The sequence below is a fragment of the Sturnus vulgaris genome, chromosome 25 (assembly GCF_052056855.1).
Source record: "Sturnus vulgaris isolate bStuVul1 chromosome 25, bStuVul1.hap1, whole genome shotgun sequence".
Classification (NCBI taxonomy): domain Eukaryota; kingdom Metazoa; phylum Chordata; class Aves; order Passeriformes; family Sturnidae; genus Sturnus; species Sturnus vulgaris.
The window spans coordinates 7,229,243-7,243,443 of NC_142267.1; the positions used below are offsets into that span (position 1 = coordinate 7,229,243).

The following is a 14,201-nucleotide window of genomic DNA, read 5'->3' on the forward strand; positions in this document are numbered from 1 at the left end:
GTAATCCCTGTTGGTTTTTGTCTCTACCAGAATCATCAGGATCAGATAGCTTTTCATTTAAGACATAAATTTTTTTTTAGGCTGTGTCAAAGGAAAGTGCAGAAAATAGGTCTGAATGCTCTATGGGGAAGAACAACGACTCAGGAAGCTGGCTGGGATGTGACTGCCATTAACGTGGGTTCCAAAGGAAAAACCCAGTTTTCCTGCAGCTCTATCTTATTTGAGAAAAACCATCACCTGCACCCAACTTTGCTCCCAGCACCTTTCCTGCCCCTTTATCATTACATTTTCCTTGCACCACACTACAAATCTTCCATTTTCCAAAGAAACCTGCAAAAAGCAACCCTTTAACCACTGACTTAAAATTACAACAGCTGTACCTGGTAGCTCCTTCAATTTAAAACCTCTTTTTAAAAATCAGGCAGTCCTTTGAGTTGTAAAAAGATAACCTTTAGGCTTTTTTTATGTGCTGCACCGTCGTACTCCTGGGAGCCAAGTTGGCCTTGCAGCAGAGCAAAAGATCGGATGCCTTTGCTGGGAAAGCCCGAGGAAATTTTATCCGCGGGCCGCACCCAGCCTGAAGTGAGGAAATATTTGCATTTGCTGCTCCTTGGAAGGCAGCCAGGTCCTTCCCGCTCTCCTCAGCCTGCCAAGAGGGATTGCAAGAGCTGACGGGCGTATTGCAGCAGCCAAGGGAAGGGCTGGAGCCATTCGGAGCGCTGCAATCCTCTCTGCCCTTTGGCACTGCCACAGGGACAAGAGGAGGGACTTGGAGTGGGTTTTACACCTAGGTGGTCCCGGGGGGGGCTCCACAAGGCTTTGGAGCCGAGCCCCCCAAAATGTTGGTTTTGAGGCAGGATGTGTGGTTGGTGTATTTTTGCAGATCTGGGTGCTTGCAGAAGTGCTCGAGATGGGGTGAGGAGTCCAAGGACAGGCTGAGCCATTGTAGCTGATCTGAGTTTGCTCAGCAGCAGGACAGGATCCAGCTCCTGCAGCCTCACCCTTACAGGATCTCCTGCATGTGGCTCAAAATTCCTCGAGCTCCTCCCAAGGGAAAACACGGGGCTGTGCTTTTCAGGCAAAGCAATGCTCCCCACGCCTCCGCTTGTAGTGCTTCTCCCTTTATCTGGGAAGAAGGGCTTACCTCAGCCTTTTTGTCCTCTTACCTGTGTCCGTGTATCCCTGTCCCTTGTCACCCTCTACTCCTGAAAAATTACACTGAATCTGACCACACCACATCCCTTCACCATGCTGCCAAACTCTCCAGCAGTGCCTTTCGTTTCTCCTTACTTTCCAGGACCTTCTCCAAGGCTGCCTGTAAATAAAAGCATTTCCCTGCCTATCTCCGGCCAAAGATTCTGCAGTCCCAGTGCCAACAGCCCATCCTACAAGGCTCCAAGGGGGAAATACCCAACTCCTTCCCACCATTCCTCTGTGGAAGGGTAGTACAGCTTGCAATAACACATCCAAAACACCACTCAGCTTTGCACTTCCATCCTCACTAAAAACCTTGAGTGGAAAAATATCCATATAGCAAAAAGCAGGCAGCCCTTTGCCATGTGAGCCTTCTTTTTCCTGCTCCCTTTGGCCACTGCCACATCCTTTTATTTTCTTAGCATCATTTTGATGCTTTTTTACTTTTTTAGCATCATTTTGATGCCTGATTTTCCTCACAGTGTAAGGAGCTTTGGAAAGTGAGAAATGACTTGGAGCACAGGAATTCCTTGGCATGGGATAAGGAGTTCCCACCCAACCGGACCCAAAGCCACCAACTTACGTGACTGGGACAAACCACAACTTATTTATAAATACGTTTAAAGCAAGTTACAACCTGATTGATGGCTCAGAGATGCTCGTTAACAAACACTGAGTAAACACCTTTGTAGACAGGGAAGAGTCATCAGGAAATAGCTATTGATGTGATTAATTAACCGTCATTAACCCCTTCACATAAACACAGCACATGCCGGAGATAATGTACATGATCCAGGAGCTGCTGGTCTGGCGGTTGTTTTCTTTGTTTACAGCTCCCATTTTCCATCAGGAAAGCATTAAACATCATCTCACATGCTCTTGCTATTTTCTGCTCTTGATTTGTGGCTCTTTAAACACTTCTTAACTTTCTTTTTAACCGAAAGTTTCTCCGCCTGGTTTGCAACGCCCTCACAAACAAAACCACTAAGCACTGGCAACATCGGTTGCGCAGATGTTGGGCATGCAGAGAAATGGTCTAATTTCTGCTGTTTTGAAGCCTGGACTGAGAGGAGATCAAAAAGCTTTCACTGGCAGAGCGATATAATCTCGGATAACATGCAGAAAGCGGGCTGTCCATCCTTCCCAGCGTCCCGGCCCTGCGGGATGCTTTTAGCAGGAGTTTTACTGCCTGATGGAGGAATCTGTGCTCCGGCTGCCCTCTGCCGGCTCCGGGATAGATAGTCAGAAAAAAAAGCCAACCCAAACCACACCAAAACCCCTTTTATCAACACCACGAAACATTGCCAGATCCCATATCCACCCCAAAAAAACCCCACCCGTCTCTCCCCCGGGTGACAGCAGCATCTACCACATTGCTACACCCTAAAATCAACTGTTATGGACCTGAGTGGCCCGACTCTTGTCACGCCTAGAAAGTCCAAAACCAGCTTTTTTCCTTATTTTTAAACTTGGATTTGGTAGGTTTGGAATGCAGGGTGGATGAAAGGAATGAGAGTTTTTAAACTAGGGGTTTTATTTAACTGTGAGTAACTAAATCCGTGCCCGCTCTCCACAGAGGGAAACATTTCAGTGAAACCCCAAGGAAGCTCACTAAGAAAGCAACACCACCCAAGAAAACCAAACTGGCCTTGAAAAAGGAGTTAAAAAAAAGAAATAAGGAATAAAACCCTCACTCCTCATTGCTGCTCTGTCAGGGCATCATGAGCATAGATCTGTGCTGGGAAATACCCACAATATATGCACAATTCTCCACCCCCCCAGTCCACTGGATCAGGGTCCTGGGGACATTTTGGTGATGAAAACCCTGTTCTGCAGTAATTAGGGAGTGCTCCAGGCATGCAGGGTCAGCCATGGGGCGCATCCCACTGGGGGCACCCCGTTTTTGGTTCCTGGCACTGGAAGAGGTTGATGAGCTGCAGGGTCTCAGCAGGATGACTCGTTGCGCCAGCGGATGTGGCAGGACTTGCAGAGGAGGTGGTCATCCAAGGGGTAGCACCCATTCTCTGTCAGCTCCGGTGACAGGGGCATCCTGCAGCTCTAGAGGCAGGAGGGGAAAAGGAAGCCAGATTTTGGGGTCCCTGTGTTGTGTTACACCTTATTTTCCCTGAAAAGCCATCAGCACTCCGAAAAAGTGACAATCTACATCAAAAGTGTGCAAAGCTGAAGTTCTCCAAACACATCATCATCACCACCCAATTTACTTATTTCCCCCCTCCCCATTACTTGTAAGGTAAACTGGCGGCTAAAAAACAGCTGTGGATGCTGCCATCCCTGTGTCCATGCTCAGCTAAGGCTCAGTGCCACCCCCGTGGCTCTGGGTACCCCCAGCTCCCTGGGCTGTACCTCACAGCGGTAGCAGTTCTCGTGGAAGCTGCGTCCCAGGCACTCAATCTTGTAGGTGTCCTCGTCCTCATGGGGGACAATGGGGCACTCGCAGGCGCTGCACATCGGGGCATATTTCCTGATGGGAGCAAATGGGAGCAGTGTGAGCCCGGCGGGGTGATGGGAACGAGCCAAATCCAACTCCCAGTGTGGGAGACACTGCCCCATTGCCAACCTGTAGAAGTCAGGCACGCAGTACACGTCACCCTGCTCATCCACGGCGAAGCTCTCGGTGCCGATGGCCCGGCCACAGGCAGCGCAGGAGAAGCAGCTGGGGTGGTAGCCCTTGCCCAGGGCACGGACAATGTGCTCCGTGATCAGCTCCTGGCACTTGGCACATTTCTCCAGCGTGGCCTGGAATTTAGGGAACACATGTCATGAGACACCAGCCCACACCCCAGGGGATGTTCTGAGGGTGCCAGTTTTCCCTGAAGGAGGATGGATACCTGGAAGCAGGTGTCACACGTGGGGCACCCATCTCTCTGGAAGTAGCGCTGCCCAGCCAGGAGTCGGTGGCACGTGCGGCAGGTGAAGCAGTCAGGGTGGTACTGCTTCCGCATCGCCTCCACCGTCAGCTCCTGGGGCCCCAGTGCTTTGTGGCAGAAGGCACAGATGTCTGCAAGAAGCAGGGAGAGCGGTTGGGAGCTGTGTGCTTCAGTTTCCCTAAGTGGAGATGAGCCCATGCACTGCTGGGTCTCCCCTTACCTCTGGAGCTGTCCCTCTCCGGGTACCCATTCACATCCTGCCGCTGCTGCTTGCCTGCTTGCTCCTGACAAGATGTGGGTGGCTTCAATTCAGCAGGGAAGGTGGAAGGGGCCTGGCAAGTGGGGAAGGGCAAAGCCATGTTAGTTATACCCCTGCATGTGGGGAAACTGAGGCACTGGGAGGGAACTGCACTCTTGTTATCCTCACCTGGAGGGTGGCAGGTGCTGCAAGGTCCAGTTGTTGCAGTGCCAGACCCAGCACCTCCTCAGACAAGGGCTGGGGCACTTCAGAGCAGGGGAGGACTGGTGGAGATGAAGGTACAGGGGCCACCGGGTGAGTTCCTGCAGCAACAGACAGATGTGGGGAGTTTAGGGGATCAATAACGTGCAGTACCACCCCATCACAATAACGCCCTGTCACAACAACACCCTAACAGCTTTGCAGCAGCACACAGTGACCAGCCCCAAAAGCAAACGCCATCGAAGCAAGAGGGGACAAACAGCACCGGTAATGCCTGGCATTCGAGAGCAAACACAGCCCGTCCCCAGGAGCCAGATCCATGCTGGGATGGGTGCAGGGATTTGGGGAATAACCCCACAAAAAATTTCCCCACGTTCCCTTCTGCACATGCATCCTTTAACAAAGCATCTCCATAGCCTCCTCAGCTCCATCACCATCCCTCCACACTACTCGCAGCCCCCCATGGACACCCCTCACCTCCGTTGGGCAACGTGGGGGCTGACAGCAAGATCTGGGGGTGATAGGTGCCGGGGACCTTGGCACCATCTGGCTGCGGCTCCCGTTGGGTTTTCTCCTTGGTGGCCAAGTCCCTCCGTGGTGGCGCGAGGGTGATGAAGATGGATGAAGCAATTCTCTTCTCTGCTTTCCTCGGCAACATTGCTGGAGCCGTGGAAGGGCCGGATCGGGGGTTGGTTGTAGGGAAAATAAGAAAGAAAGAGAGTAAAACTCACAGGCACACTGGCAGCTCCTGCAGCCGTGTTGCCCTTCGGTATCAACCTGCCTCCCTCCTCCCGGAAAGGGAGAAGGAACAAGCGTCCCCGTCCCACGTCACACCAATAAATGGTCTCTTGCCTGGGAGGACACAGGGTTCAGAGTCCTGGCGAGGCAGCAGCTGATATCTCCCATTTTCACACCTCTGTGGCCAAATCCCACCTTTTCATAAGCATTTGAATCCCCTTTATTTCCTCTTATTGCTCCCACCCACCTGGGATTAAACTCCCCATGGGCAGCAGGAAATACCACCTTTCCTTTCAAAAAACAAGGCTTCAATAGGATTTTGCTTTTGCAACCCCTTTTTTGGAAACTTTCTACATCCCCATTCCCTCCCACCTTACCCCCAATTCCATGCCAATCGCTTCCAGCTCTGTGCATCCCTCCTTTTATTTTTCCAGGTGGGAAAACTGAGGCACAGTGCTGTGAATCATCATGTCCCCGACATTGACACATCCCCTGAGCAGCACCCGGCAGCACAAGCAGGATGCACCCAACCCCGAGAAACCCTGCTCAGGAAGGAAAAGGGCTGTTTATCCAAATTCCCAAGGGGAAAAGCAGCTGGGGCAAAGCTTCCCCTTCCCAAACAGAATGGTTTGGCGTGGGGGAGAACCCTGAGGCTTTATTCAGGGTGCCGAGTTGCTGAAGCAGGATTCATCCCTGAGGTGAATTGGCAGCTTGAAAAATACCTGTGTGATGAGCTCCTGGTCTCATGCAGCTCTGCTCCCCCAAAATCCGACTCACGGGGGTCAGCGCATCCTTTTAGGGGCAAGACAGACTCCCCGAGATGGGGGAAAAGCTTCGCGATGTTCCTGCCGGTGACTTCAGCTTCTGACTCATGGAGAGAAGGGATTAAAGAGGAAAAAGAACCCCGAGCATTTCGCTCCCTCTTTCCCTCCCTCCCTGCCGGCTACCGGCCTTCGCCCAGCTCCTCACCCGCCGGAGACGTGCCTTTTCCTCCTCCCCAGCAGATCTGCAGAAAACTGGGGGAAAAAGAAAAGAATTATCACAAAAAAAAAAAAAATTCTCCGGGGTTAATGGGAACCATGTGCTCATCGCATTCCTCTTTGTGCCGGGGCTGACGGGATCCCAGCAGCCCCGTGGCAGCACCCCCCAGATCCCCCCCAGCCGGGGAACTCGAGGGGTGCATTAATTGGGGACCCCTCTCCCCATGTAATTCCATCCTGGTTTGGGGTGACCGAGGCCACATTGGAAAGGAACCCCCCTGGTTTCCCTAAAATCTCCTGGGATGGGAGCTCAGGTGGGATTGATGGGGATAGGGCCACTTGTGGGATACCCCCCAACTCCCAAAACTGGGATGGGATGCAGCCCTCTAGAGCTGTACCGCAACTCTGCCCCTGCACCAGGGACCTCTCAGAGGACTCCCAAGGAAAAAGGGATGAGATGGGGGTACACAAGGCTTGGTGTCCCTTCTCCCCATCACCCCGAGTGGTCCCACTATCCTCTTGTCCCTCACATGGGGGGGGGGGGGGGGGGGGGGGCTTGCAGCCCCCTCGGCATCCCTTGTGTGCAAGCGTGCAGCCCCACAGCTCCCTGTCCCCTACCTGGCAGTGCCCTGTCCCCTATGGGGCAGTGGCCCCAACGTGTCCCCCTGCCTGGGAGCCCCCCATTCCCCCCCTGAGAGAGTCCCCAGTCCCCTCCTTGGGGGTGGCTCTTGGTCCCCTTGTCTCATCACAGGATGACTGCTGTCCTTATCCCATTACGTGTGGGGTCCCGTGTCCCATACTGGGGTGTCCCCTGTCCTCTCTTGGGGGTAGTCCCAATCCCACACCTGAGGGTGGCCCCTGTCCCCTACCTGGGGGAGTCGTACCTTGCGGGCGAGGTTCCCTGCCCGGGACGGGCGGGGTGTCGCCTGCCCGGAGGTGGCTGTGCAGCCTCGCGGGGGGTGACCCTGTCCCCGTCCCTGTCCCCTACCTAGGGAGCCAGTGCGGGTCCCTCCGTGCGCTCCGCAGGCGCGGCGGGGGCAGCGGGAAGGCAGAACCGCCCGGCATCACCGCCCCTTCCTCCCTCCTCCTCCTCCTCTTCCACCTCCCTTCCTCCTCCCCTCTGCCTGCCCCACAGCCCCGGGCGGAGGAAGAGGGGGACACATGCCCTTGGAATGCCCTATTCATCCCCCGACTGCCCCAAGCTCCCCAAAGTGCTCCATGGTTGCCCCATGCCCCGTGGGTGCTCTCATATGCTCTGGGATTACCCCTCTCAGGTTTTCCCATGGACCCCCCCTTGAGAGCCCCACGTACCCTCAGGGCACCCAACGCCAAAGGGTGCCCCGTGAGCCCCCATACGCCCCAGGGTGCCTGTGTGCCTCAGTACAGCCATAATATCTCCATATACCCTCAGGATAGCCCCTATCCTCCAATGCAGCCCCAGTTACCCCCCTGTACAGCTCCATCCTCAAAATGCCCCATATTTCTTCTGTGCACCCCCGGGACACCTATGTGCCCCCCTAGAGCCCCAGCGTGCCCTTATAGAGTCCCTGGTGCCCCAAACACACCCAGACCCCGTCCTGCTCCCATCCTGCATTGGGGGTCCATGCCCAGGCAGCCAGAACCCCCCCCTCCCCAAACTGCACCCCACCTTCACAGGGCCTGTTGCCCTCTGGCATAGCACAGCGGGCTGCAGTCAGGGGGAAACTGAGGCAAAGGGGCACTTCCCAGCCAGAGGATCACCCCACTCTATGCCTCAGTTTCCCTTCCCAAGGAGGAATTCTACCCGCCTCCTTCAAAAAGCTGCACTATCACCATCCTAAGTGCCTTTCCAGAACAATGGGACCCCAGCTTGCTCTTCTCGAGGATTGTGCTGGAAAAGACTTTATTTTCTGAGATTTATAACCCACCGGAGGCCCCTGACAGTGTGGGCCTGCAGCCAGCAAGGATGAGACATCCATCAGCATCCCACAATCCCACTGGGACCAGAGAACAAACCCCAGTAGTGCTGCCCCCAAAAACCAGGGGCAATGTGAGTCTTTCCCCCGGTCTCCTCCATCCCATGGGATGTGGTTGGATGCCTTCCAGGAGCCCTTTTTTCCTAAGTCCCCATGGGGGATGTGTGATGGGGGATTCTGGGTATGCCCAGCAAAGCCACCCTGAGTTTCAGCTGTCTGGTTACACCCCGCGGCTCATCGGGATGTCTCCTCCGATGTGGATCCCGAGAAACTGTCCAAGCGAGGCTGCTGGGCAAAATCCTGTGGGGGACGGAAAGAGAGAAGCCGAAAGGGCTCTCACCGTGGCCTCGGGGCTGCCGCCAGCCCCTCAGTCCCGCGTCGTGGCAGGGAGGTGTCCCCCCTCTCACCTGCCTCCAGCAGGACTCCAGCAGCACCCCGGAGCGGAGCAGACACCAGAGCTCCCCCAGCAGAGACACGAAGACGTGCAGGATGTCGGTCCATCGGCCCACGGTGAGGAGGAGGATGAAGAGGCCGCCCATCCTCACCAGCACGGTCCGGAACACCAGCCCCTTGCCCGTGCTCTGCCGGGACTCTTCTGCGACATTGGGGATGGCATTGGGGAGCCACCGCGGGGACACTGCGACCTCCGCACCCCCACAATGAGGACACCGAGCACGGGGTGGCTTCACGTATAGCCCATGCAGCCCCTACACACCTACAGTACATCCCATGTACCCCCTATACAGTCCCAGGGCGCCCCATGTACCCCCAGGAAATCCCGTGTACTCTCCATGCACCCCCAGTACCGTCTACGTACACCCGGGATACATACACATACATCCCCTACGGACCCCCAGGATGCCTCATATACCCCCATATATCCCCAGAATGTACCACATACCCCCTTACAGACCCCCAGAATGCCCCATATGGGCCCTATACACACCTAGCATGTACTATATATATCACCTACACAGCCAAAAGGACACCCCTACGTACCCCCTGCATACCCAGTACATCCCATATACTCCACATACACCCCCAGGACCCCCAGTCTGCCCCTACACAGCCCCAGGTAGCCTCCAGTGGCCAGATACACCCCGAGTACATCCCACATGCCCCCCAGAACCCCCGTAGTGGGCCAGCCCCCCACTCACCCTGCATGTAGACGACCAGCAGGGTGTAGCAGATGGTCAGCGGGGTCCAGAAGCGCACGGCCTCGCCCGTGGAGAGGAAGTCGCGGTTGATGAGCTCCACAGCGGCCAGGTCGGCTACGGCGAAGGTGAGGGCCAGGGCGTTGCGCAGCAGGCGCGGGATGCCGTGCCCTGCGGCCAGCAGCAGGATGCAGATGCCGCAGTAGCGCGCCCGGCTGTGCAGCTCGTACAGGGCGCAGACGTGCCGGGCCAGGCGCCGAGCGTGCAAGGCCAGCAGCCCCGCCAGCCCCGCCGCCAGCACCAGGTTCCAGCTGCGGTGCGGAGCCCCCTCCAGCAGGAAGCTGAGGCTGCAGGACACCCCGCAGCCCAGCGAGTACTGGCACAGCAGGTAGAGCTGGCTGCTATGGGCGCCCTGCAAAGCAGCAGTCAGTTCATGGCATCGATGAAGTTCGGAAAGACCTCCAAGATCAACGAGGCCAACCGTTCCCCTCTAAACATGTCCCCAAGTGCCTCATCCAAACACTTGTTGAACCCTTCCCAGGACGATGACTCCAGCACTGCCCCAGGCAGCCTGTGCCAGTGCCTGAGCACCCTTTCCGTGAAGGATTTTTCCCAATATCCAATCTAAACCTCCCCTGTCTCAGCTTGAGGCCATTTCCTCTCAACCTGTCCCTGTTCCCTGGGAGTAGAGCCCGACCCCCCTGGCTGTCTCTTCCTATCAGGGAGTTATGCAGAGCCAGAAGCCTCTTCTTCTCCAGGCTGAGCCCCCTCCCTTCTCAGCTCCCTCAGCCTCTCCTGGTGCTCTAGCCCTTTCCCAGCTCCATTCCCATCTCTGGACATGCTTCAGCCCCTCACCGTCCTTGCCACAGAGGTCCCAGAACTGGAAGTGTCCCAGCAGTGCCAGCACAGGGGACAAGCACTGCCTTGGACCTGTGCCCACACTTGGACCAGTCAGGGGCCATCGGCCTTTTGCCCACCTGGGGACACCTGGCTGAGGTGCAAAGGGATACACAGTCTCCTCCACACCACAGCTGCTCCATCCCCTGTGGGTGCTGAACAAATCCTCAATTTCCCAGCTCCATCCACACCACATCCCACTGTGCCTCAGTTTCCCCCATGCCATCTCACCTTGCCGAGGGAGAGGATGGTGGAGACGGCGCGGAGGGAGAACTCCAGCACCACCAGCGCAGCCACACGAGAGCCCACCAGGGCCAGGACACCGGTCAGCACCAGCACATGCAGCGGCTCCAGCAGCGGCCGCTGCGCCGCGATCGCCTCCTTCTCCGCCTGCCTCTCCGGTTTGCTGGGGACAGCAGGGGGGAAAGCTGAGCCAGGGGGGATGTCACCCAAAATGGGGTGACAAGCCTTAGTGACATCCTCCTCTGTGCTTTGCAGCAGAGGCTGCAGTCCCTGCCCTTCAGCCCTGGGTGCCAAGAGCCACCACCCAACAGCAGATCCCAAAATCAGATCCCCGAAACCAACCTCCCCCCCAGAGGGGACAAAGGGCTGGTGCTTACTTCACGCACTGGATGTAGAGATAAACCTTCAGGAGGCTGCAGAGCACCGAGACGGCACAGGCACCCACTAGCCCTGGGGGGAAAGGCAGCAGTGTGTCACTGGTGTCACCTGAGCTGTTCCCAGGCTGACCCGAGGCCACCCCCGGGGGAATCTCACCTTGCAGGAGCGCATCCAGCAGTGCCCAGCCCCATGCCAGCCCGGGCAACGCCAGAAGCCAGGACCCCAGGGAAAACATTTTCCATGGAGAGAAGCCACAGTGTAGGCAGGCCCCGGCTCCAAGGTCCGCGGGGTGGAGGCGGGGAGTGGCTCCCCCCCAGCTAGTAAATCATTATTGGGGAAAGCCAGGGCAGCTGGAGTCCCGGCAGGAAGAGATGAGCTCCAGCTGCCCCGTAGATGTGAAAATTAGGAGAAGAGGGATGGGATGCACATGGAGGGGCTCAGGGACCACCAGCGCCTTTAACCTCCCCCCACCCCAGCATTGCCATTCTCCTCTCCACCCTGAGGCATCGCAGCATTTCAGGGCCTGCCCCCCATCTGCACCACCCCGAAGACCCCCAAGACAACACCAAAAATAGAAAAACCTCTTTATTAACATCGGTGGTGGTGGTGGCAGGAGTCTGTCCTACAGCCCTGGGGGCTGGCTAGTGCTGAACCATGTTCCTGAGCTTGTCCCAAAAGAAGAGGCTGAGGACGGTGTGGGGGCCGAGGCGGAGGTAGACAGCGCCGATGCCCTTGTACAAGCCCAGCAGCCCCTCTTTGCTGGAGATTTGCAGGATACAATCCAAAAAACCACGGTAGAGCTTGCCCTGGGGAGAGAGGAGCCAGCTGTGCACCCCTGCCGGATGCAGTCCTGGGAAAAGCTGCGTGTCCCCTGTGCCGTATCCGGAATGGCCTTACCGTGCCGTCGGCGTCCACCGGCTGGTTGTAGAGACGGGTGCTGATCACGTCAAAAGGTGTCATTGTCACAGCCACAGCCACACCGCTCACCATGCCCCCCGCCAGCACCGCCGCCCAGCTGCCCTTCCTGAACCACTGCGGGAAGCGCCGGCATCAGCTCTTCCCAACAACAAAAGGGAGCGCGGGGGGCCGGTGGCGGCTGGATCCGGCACACCTCCCCGCTCACCTGGCGCTCGCAGACCCAGTCCTTGGCAGACGCGAAGGTGGCGAGCTGCACGGCCGAGCCCACAGCCACGCGGGGCACGGCACCCGTCACCCCCCGCCACAGCCCTACCACCCCGTGCTGCTGGTAGATGCTCTTGAAAGCGCCGGAGATGCTCTGGGGTAGAGAGGAAATTGGGGAAAAAGAGAAAAATGGGAATGGTGCATCGCACCTGGCCCAAACTTCTCAATCCTGTTGGTCATTGGTGACAAGAAGCTACTGTTGGCGTGGGAGAGATTTCAGGGGGCCTGGATTCTCCGGATTTGGTATCACAGCCCCACGTGCCTGTCACACCCCCTCTGTTCTCACACTGTTATTTATAGCATCATTACGGGGCCAAGCGGCCAAACAACAGCTTTAAATTCCTGCTGACCAAAATAGCATCGTCCCCACTGGGGCCCGGAGCGTGCACGGACAAGGTGCCACCAAATCCTCTGTGTCCCCACACCTCACCCCTGTCCCCACTCACCTCATGGTTGTGCTGGTGGCCCACGGCCATGGTCGACAGTGTCTGGGCTTGGAGGTGGGTCTTGACCTTGGGGGGGACAATGCCAGGTGACAAAACCCTCCAATGGCCCCACTGGGACCGGCTGTGTTTCCCCCATCTTCTCCTCGACAGATTTTGAGGGCAAGTTTCAGCCCCTCCGACAGACGTGGGGGACACAGCTGAGTAGCCAAGTGGTAACTCCAGACTGAGTCCCGTTTCTTTTACCCCTCTCACCCAGGGCAAAGGGATCCTGCAAACACTGCTGGAGCTCTGCAACCTCAAAAAAACGGGGAAATCCTCTAAAATGGGAGGGGGGGAAACCCCCACAATTTCTTTTGGGGTCATTTCCTTATGGGGGAGCTCTCTGCTGGTTTTCTGAGGGGGATTTGGGGGAGAAAGCAGGGGGAGAGCACACACAGCACAGCCCCGCATTTTGGGGGGGGGGGGGTGAAGCAAAACAAGGGAAGAGAGAATGCACCAAGCCAGTGTTTATAGGATGCAGCCAAGATGCTGAACGTTTTTTTTGGAAGGGGGGTGGGGGTCCCCAAACCAGCCCTCCCCACCCCACGGCCTTTGGGGCGGAGCAGCACTCACCAGGTACGCGGGGCTGCCCACGATGGCTCCCACCGCCCCGGCCACGGCCCCGGCGGCCACGGTCCCGCCGGGATACCCGGTCCAGCCGGCGTCCTCGGCGTGGGAATAGCAGTAGAAGCGGACGCCGTTCATGAGCCCCTGGTAGAGCAGCCCGGCCGCCAGCCCCTTCTGCAGCCCCCGCAGCCCATCCGCCCGGCACACGGCCACGGCCGCCCGCAGCACCCCGCGGTAGGGCCGGGGGTACGTGCCCGGGGGCTGCAGCTCGCCCTGCAGCTGCAGCCGCGTCTTCACCACCTCCAGAGGGTTGGTGAGGAAGCAGGCCAAGCAGCCGGCCGTGGCCCCCAGCACCAGGTCGGTGGCCGGGGGCACCCCCCCGGCTGGGGGGCTGTTTTGGGGGGGGTACTGAAATTCCTGCGGGGAGTCGGAAGGGTAGGGGGGCAGGGTCCCCGCCGCCATCCGGCACCTGTCCGCGGGGGCGGCCCCGGGCTCCACCTTCCCGAACAACCGCAGGGAAAAAAATCCGGGGGGAGCGAGAGCGACCGAGAGAGCGCCACCTCCTGCAAACCAACCCCCCTCCCCCCTCCCCCCCCCAATCCAGCCCCCAATCTGGGGAAGGGATGTGGGGCAAAGGTCGGGCCTGGGGGTGCGTGTCCGGCCCCCCCGACACCCGCGCACCCCCGGCAACCGCGTCCAGCCGGGCCCGGTCTCACGTGACGGTGCTGCCCCAGCGCAAATAGGGAAAAGCAGGCAAAAAAAAAAAAAAAAAAAGGCGGGATAACATCGGAACAGAAACGGAGGGAGAGGAATTTTGGGGGGCACATGCAGTCACCGAGGATGAGGACTGGAAAACTGGCTGCATCTGTGGCCGCGGTGCGAGGAGGACTTGCGGGGGTCTCGCCCGCCTCTCCCGGTGCTTTGAAATTGGAGCTTCCTGCGGAAAAATGCTGGGAGGGTGGGGGATGTCGGTGTCCCGCCCCCGCCACGGATTCCTATTTTTAGGGCTGCGCAGGGACCCCCTGGGACTCGGTTTATCCCACGGCCGAGGCACTTCGGTGATTACTGAGGGGGAGGAAG

The 14,201-nt window shown here is 57.6% G+C and overlaps 3 protein-coding genes and 1 long non-coding RNA gene across 6 annotated transcripts; 1 reads left to right on the forward strand and 3 right to left on the reverse strand.

Moving 5' to 3' along the window:
* Nucleotides 1-2,704: 2,704 nt before the first annotated feature.
* FBLIM1 (filamin binding LIM protein 1) lies at nucleotides 2,705-6,144 on the reverse strand. 2 transcript variants are annotated; one of them, XM_088178919.1, is made up of 8 exons: nucleotides 6,003-6,144; nucleotides 5,020-5,202; nucleotides 4,510-4,643; nucleotides 4,303-4,414; nucleotides 4,044-4,213; nucleotides 3,773-3,951; nucleotides 3,559-3,676; nucleotides 2,705-3,252 (listed from the first exon to the last, which is right to left on the reverse strand). In XM_088178919.1, exons 1-8 carry the CDS (start codon nucleotides 6,025-6,027, stop codon nucleotides 3,139-3,141), a joined length of 1,035 nt encoding a protein of 344 aa, XP_088035045.1. In that variant the 5' UTR covers nucleotides 6,028-6,144; the 3' UTR covers nucleotides 2,705-3,138. The 2 variants fall into 2 exon arrangements, with proteins under 2 accessions (XP_088035045.1, XP_088035044.1); XM_088178918.1 differs by having other exon boundaries at nucleotides 3,559-3,951.
* On the forward strand, nucleotides 4,639-6,188 carry LOC148221264 (uncharacterized). Its single transcript, XR_015808451.1, has 2 exons — nucleotides 4,639-4,809; nucleotides 5,715-6,188. It is a non-coding gene; the product is annotated as an uncharacterized LOC148221264 (long non-coding RNA).
* A 1,937-nt stretch (nucleotides 6,189-8,125) lies between these two features.
* Nucleotides 8,126-11,609, reverse strand: TMEM82 (transmembrane protein 82). Its single transcript, XM_014888422.2, has 7 exons — nucleotides 11,469-11,609; nucleotides 11,044-11,204; nucleotides 10,887-10,959; nucleotides 10,498-10,672; nucleotides 9,373-9,781; nucleotides 8,623-8,810; nucleotides 8,126-8,515 (listed from the first exon to the last, which is right to left on the reverse strand). The coding sequence occupies exons 1-7, from the start codon at nucleotides 11,480-11,482 to the stop codon at nucleotides 8,450-8,452; spliced, it is 1,086 nt and encodes a 361-aa protein (XP_014743908.2). The 5' UTR covers nucleotides 11,483-11,609; the 3' UTR covers nucleotides 8,126-8,449.
* SLC25A34 (solute carrier family 25 member 34) lies at nucleotides 11,460-13,707 on the reverse strand. 2 transcript variants are annotated; one of them, XM_014888377.2, is made up of 5 exons: nucleotides 13,128-13,707; nucleotides 12,516-12,581; nucleotides 12,011-12,163; nucleotides 11,785-11,919; nucleotides 11,460-11,693 (listed from the first exon to the last, which is right to left on the reverse strand). In XM_014888377.2, the coding sequence occupies exons 1-5, from the start codon at nucleotides 13,581-13,583 to the stop codon at nucleotides 11,529-11,531; spliced, it is 975 nt and encodes a 324-aa protein (XP_014743863.1). In that variant the 5' UTR covers nucleotides 13,584-13,707; the 3' UTR covers nucleotides 11,460-11,528. The 2 variants fall into 2 exon arrangements, with proteins under 2 accessions (XP_014743863.1, XP_088035047.1); XM_088178921.1 differs by lacking the exon at nucleotides 12,011-12,163 and having other exon boundaries at nucleotides 13,128-13,706.
* Between the last annotated feature and the right edge of the window lie 494 nt (nucleotides 13,708-14,201).